Source organism: Sprattus sprattus, assembly GCF_963457725.1.
Source record: "Sprattus sprattus genome assembly, chromosome: 1".
NCBI classification, from domain to species: Eukaryota; Metazoa; Chordata; class Actinopteri; order Clupeiformes; family Clupeidae; genus Sprattus; species Sprattus sprattus.
Genome location: NC_137920.1, coordinates 61,652,850 through 61,658,160, shown reverse-complemented (window position 1 = coordinate 61,658,160; position 5,311 = coordinate 61,652,850). Strand labels below are relative to the sequence as shown.

Here is a 5,311-nt window from a genome sequence, read left to right as displayed (position 1 = left end):
TATTCCCCAAAGGGTAACACATAGTAATTGATAACTATACTGTCCTCTTACAAGGAAGCATTGTTATCCTAGCCATCTTATTTTGTCAATACAGTAGCATTAGTAACCTTTTCAAACATGGGTAATTGACTGATGTTTACTTTGTCTTCCATTTTCAGATCAACTTCAGAATGAATTTAGATTTGATTGTCGATTCCCCCTCATGTTCACAATGGAAAGTAAGTCTTCTTTTAATGATACTTGGCCTGCATAGTAAATTATTTAACATTGGTGACAGTGAAGGTATTAAAGACGCCTCTAACTAGAGCTAGGTTTGCGTGTGGCGTAAGCCTTCACTCTGCCCCCTGCAGGTTCTTTGCTTTTTTAATGATTTCACCTTGGGCACGAATCACAGAGACCACCACAGAAATGCACTAGGGTTGAGTTTATTTTTATTTTATTTTTCAGCAGAAAAGCTAATTTAAAATGGACACTGGGGTAAGAGCAATATTTGAGGCACTAGGCTGGTTTAAAGTGCTGCTTGCTGATTGAGAATTAAAAAATAAATAAATATGCAAGTAATGCCATCTGGCTGTACACAGAGAAACAGGTTGGCTATAGCAATAAGTACAGCAATTCCACATGTGTACAAAGTCAATAAATAATTCCATAAACACAATCACGTATTGACTCATAATAAAACCACACATACATTTTTTTTTATATTCGTCCAGATTACACACCTCAAACTAAGGCTAGGTATAGGGCCCTCTTATTGCACCATGACAGCAAAGGCAATGAGACCAGTCAGCACAAGGAAACACTTGTTTCGCCCTCCACATTCACACCCACATTCAGACTGGCAACGCCGGCTAACCGGAAGTACACCTCAGAGCCTTAAAATATCACTCACTTTTGGGCCATTGTGTGCTTGGACTAAGGACCGGGTCCATTTGGCAGATCTGGCCCAGATCCATCTCACAGTCTTTTTGGTATCTGGGAATCTATAACAGCAATATAAAATAATAATAGCCATTCACTACATATTTATTCAAAAAAGGTCAAAAAAGGCATTACATGGCAATAGCCTACAACCGTTTTGAGGTACCATTTGAGCTGTATTGTGTTTGTTATGACTCGATTTACATCGAGTGGTAGTTTACATTTAGATGCAGCTGTGTAATAAGTGACCTGCTTCTGTCATGAATTTGCTTTTTAAGTAAGAAAGCGTATATGAAGTACACGTGAAGGCAATAACTTTCCCAATATTTAAGGTACTTGAAGCAGCTCTTGAATTTCAGCTTAGAACTACAGAAAAGCATTTCAAACACCAACAGCACAGTTGGCACAGATAAAAGGCTTACTAGCATTCTAACTTGTGTCTTTTGGCAATATAGTTGGTGATACTGTGAAAGAATGTAAACAGGGTGGTCAACACCGAACGACAGAACTGTATAGTACAGAGCCTAGGTGGCTAGTTGGAATGACAGGTGTGTTTATTTGTCCTTCACCTGGCCATATATCATTAAAGGGAGGTCAACAATTCTGAAGAAGCTGCAGCTGTTGGGAAGCATCACTGAACTTAACGCAGCTTTTCACCCTTGCAATTCATTTTCGATCCTTGTTGTTCTCTTTGGTTGCTTCTCTCTCCCTCTTAACAATGTGATTATACGACAATACGTCTCCATTCCCTCTCCTCTTCTCGCCATGCATGAGCACAAATTACCCTTGTTGTTGATTATCTGGAATAGTGTTGTGTGGTTTGGTCCAAACCACTTTACTTGTTTTCCATTTACACAGCCAAGGCTGTGTATGAATAACAGATTTTTTTCAAGCTCAAACATGGTGGACAGGTAGCAGACGGTGAGGAAATATTCGCTGAATTTGATGAAAAAGATTAGAATCACTTACTGCACCTTTAAAATAAATTTGAAGGTAAAAACATGCTTCAAAGGTATGGTTTTCTGGTGCCCTCCCACTTTGTATCACATGACATTCAACCCCCTCCTTGTGAATAAGAAAAAGGTTTAAAAAGATTTAAGATGATGTTTGAGCTATTGATGCTTGGATCAGGAGTACTAAATATCTAAGAGCTGATGAGAAAACCTATACACTTTGTGTTTAGTGTACAGTATAATTTTGTTAATTTGAAAGAACACATGGACCTTGCAAGACAGGATGAAAATGCAGTCATGTTCTGCTTCCCTTTGCAAAACTTGTCATGTATTAAGGAACGTCGATCGCCTGTGGAGTACATACTGATGTATACTTTTCTCTCAACAGTGTCAGGTCTGACAGTGTTTTTGAACCTGCTGGTGATCATCTCCATCTTTCATTTCAGGCAGCTTCACACTCCAACCAACCTGCTGATACTCTCTCTGGCTGTGGCAGATCTATTAACTGGGCTAATGGTGATACCTGTGGAAGGAGCTACCTTTATAGAAACTTGCTGGTACTTAGGAGATTTTTTTTGCACAGTATTTCCAGTAATCCTATATACGATTTTTTCTGGATCACTTACTAGTATTTTTTTAATATCACTTGACCGTTATATTGCTGTGACAGATCCACTTCAGTATAGTGTTAGGGTAACCTTCAAGAAAGGAGTCATTTGTGTTTTACTTGGCTGGCTTTATTCTTTTATTTATGCTTTAGCCATCTTGAACAAGCATCTTCAATATCCTGAGCCTCGCAGTGCATGCCATGGGAAATGTCCCATCAATATCACTTATAATTATATAGTTATGGATTTTATTGTTGCTTTAATTGCTCCTATTTGCATAATATCGTATTTGTATCTGAGAATATTCTGTGTGGCAAGACGTCAGGCCAAAGTTATGATCGCACTCACAGTCAGGGTAAAGCTAGAAGGTAAAAGCACACTGCCAAAGAGATCAGAGACAAAGGCTGCTAAAATGTTAGGTGGTGTCATAGCAGTTTACTTCATCTGCTGGATACCATATTTTATTGGAAGTCTAATAGCAGATAGTATACCTTATAATTCAGCCGCCTTTGTTTTTATGTACTGGCTTTTGTACACAAATTCCTGTATGAACCCACTGATGTATGCCCTCTTTTATCCATGGTTTAGAAAATCGGTGAAGCATATTTTAACACTGTCAATATTGAACTCATCTTCATACTTAAATGTTTTCCCTGAAGGATAATACTAGCACTACACTGTAAAGGCATGTTCAAGCGTGTGCATGGACTGATTCTAAACTGCCATGCTATGATTTGTTTATGTTGTATTCATCATTCTACAAATGTGAGATATACACCCACGTTTAAATATAGAGCCTATATAGTAAGAACTATTCATATGAAATGTGTACACCATTTTGTCTACAGCATGTACATAACAATTATTGAAAATGGAAACGTTGTATGATATCAGCAAATGTATTGTGAGCAACAGAGAATATGCAGGCCTGCACACAAGGTCTGAATAGCACACTGGATTCATTCTGCTACAGGACTTGATTCAGCCCAACAGTTCTTAACTTTGCTCTTCTCTGAGAAATCATTGTGCAGATTTTTTTAATCTGGACTTATGTCTTTATAATGTGTGTGTGTTTTTTTTTTTTTTTGCGGAAGCTATGTCAATTATCATTCTAAAGTATAATATGAACCTGCAGATTTTTATTTACCCTTATTTTTAAGCACCCACACTTTTATTAAGAGTGTAGCATAACTTAAATATGGGCTTGGATTTTACTTGGGATAGTGAATGATGGCTGTGAATGTATTTTCTTTAATCTATTTGCATATATTTACTGTGCTGTAAATGTGACCTGTGGAAAGTTAACTTCTCTGAATTGCACAATAATTTTCTGTAAACCTAACTCTGTTTAAGACTAGACAACTGGAAATAAAGTATGATATTTATAAAGCTTGTTTGCTGGTGAGCAAAGGTTGCTTGCACAAGACCATAATTAGTGAGACATAGGATAAGTATCCTGCCTACTCCATGGGGGTGTTAAGGTAAATTAGTGGTTCAAATTACCTATGTATTTGATGTAGGATTTGGGATTGGGACATTTCTTTTCAGTCTAGGGTTAATCCAATATAAAACAATAAGCCAATTATACGAAAGTGGCACTGTATACCTGCAAATTAATATATTTCCTAAAAGACCAGGGAATCCCAAGTATTTTTGTTACTTATGGCACAAGAAACATTGAAATGAAGCCCATCATTTTAGATTGACATCTCATTGTGTTTATTATTATAGACACAGTAAGACAACATTTTGACATAAGGACTATGAACTGGGGTTAGACTTTAACACCTATGCCCTCACTTTTGCATTTCATTAAGGGGAGAAACTTGCAAACATATATATTATTAATACACAAAAATGCATGCCAAGGCCAGCTGCTTTTCAGTAGGCTACTACTCCAAAATAAATGTAAAATATTTTAAGCATCATCTGTTAAACTATGCAATATGTTGAACACCATTTAATATCAGAGTTGTCTCGAAAGAGGAATGGCGGAAGTGAGAGAGTAGCGGCGAGCAGCTTACCCCCATTTGAAATTCTTATGTTTGATCCATGTCTATTTCCGCAATTACACGAAAACTAAGTTATTATATATGAACATAACCTAAACCTAAAGTTAACCATCGTCACTATAAGATTTGAGACGCTCGCTTTCAGATTCACCTGCAATGACCACGTCTCGTTCAAAAGAAATGGAAAAGCTACAAACCATGATGCAAGAAGTACTGGATTCTAATAAAAAACTCTCAACTGACAATATGTCACTGAAAATTGGGAAAATCGATGTACTATCTGACAAGGTAGAACAGATGAGCCAAACAATTGCCTCGATCGACAGGAGATACGAGGTGATGGCGTCTGATGTTCATGGACAGGCCGAACAATTAACCGAGCAACAGGAGAAAATACAACGATTGGAATTACAACTCTCTAAAATAACAGAGGATATGGATCAAGCCGAAAATAGATCCCGAAGAAATAACCTTAGATTGCACAACTTGCCAGAAAAGACCGAAGGAGTAAAGATGAAAGCCTACCTGGCTGCAACACTTTCAAAAAATCTGAATATCCAAGTGGAGGAAATCGACTTTGAATTGGCTCATCGGATAGGAGTGGAAAGATCCTCAGCAAAACCACGCAGTATCATCTTGAAATTACTACACTTCCAGAAAAGGCAAGACATTCTGAATGCTTCAAGATCCGCTAAGGGATTTAAGATCGATGGAAACTCCGTGATCATCACCCCCGACTTTTCGCGGAAAATACAACTTCGCCGAGAGGAATTCTGGCCGCTCCGGGAAAGACTACATCCGCAAGGCCTCAAAACGC

General features: G+C 37.8%; 1 protein-coding gene across 1 annotated transcript; it reads left to right on the top strand.

Annotated features, from left to right (window-relative positions):
* Window positions 1–211: 211 nt before the first annotated feature.
* Window positions 212–3,146, top strand: LOC308370827 (trace amine-associated receptor 3-like; the record flags this gene model as incomplete). Its single annotated transcript, XM_080845544.1, has 3 exons — window positions 212–218; window positions 2,263–2,431; window positions 2,954–3,146. 3 exons carry the CDS (start codon window positions 212–214, stop codon window positions 3,144–3,146), a joined length of 369 nt encoding a protein of 122 aa, XP_080701670.1.
* Window positions 3,147–5,311: the final 2,165 nt, after the last annotated feature.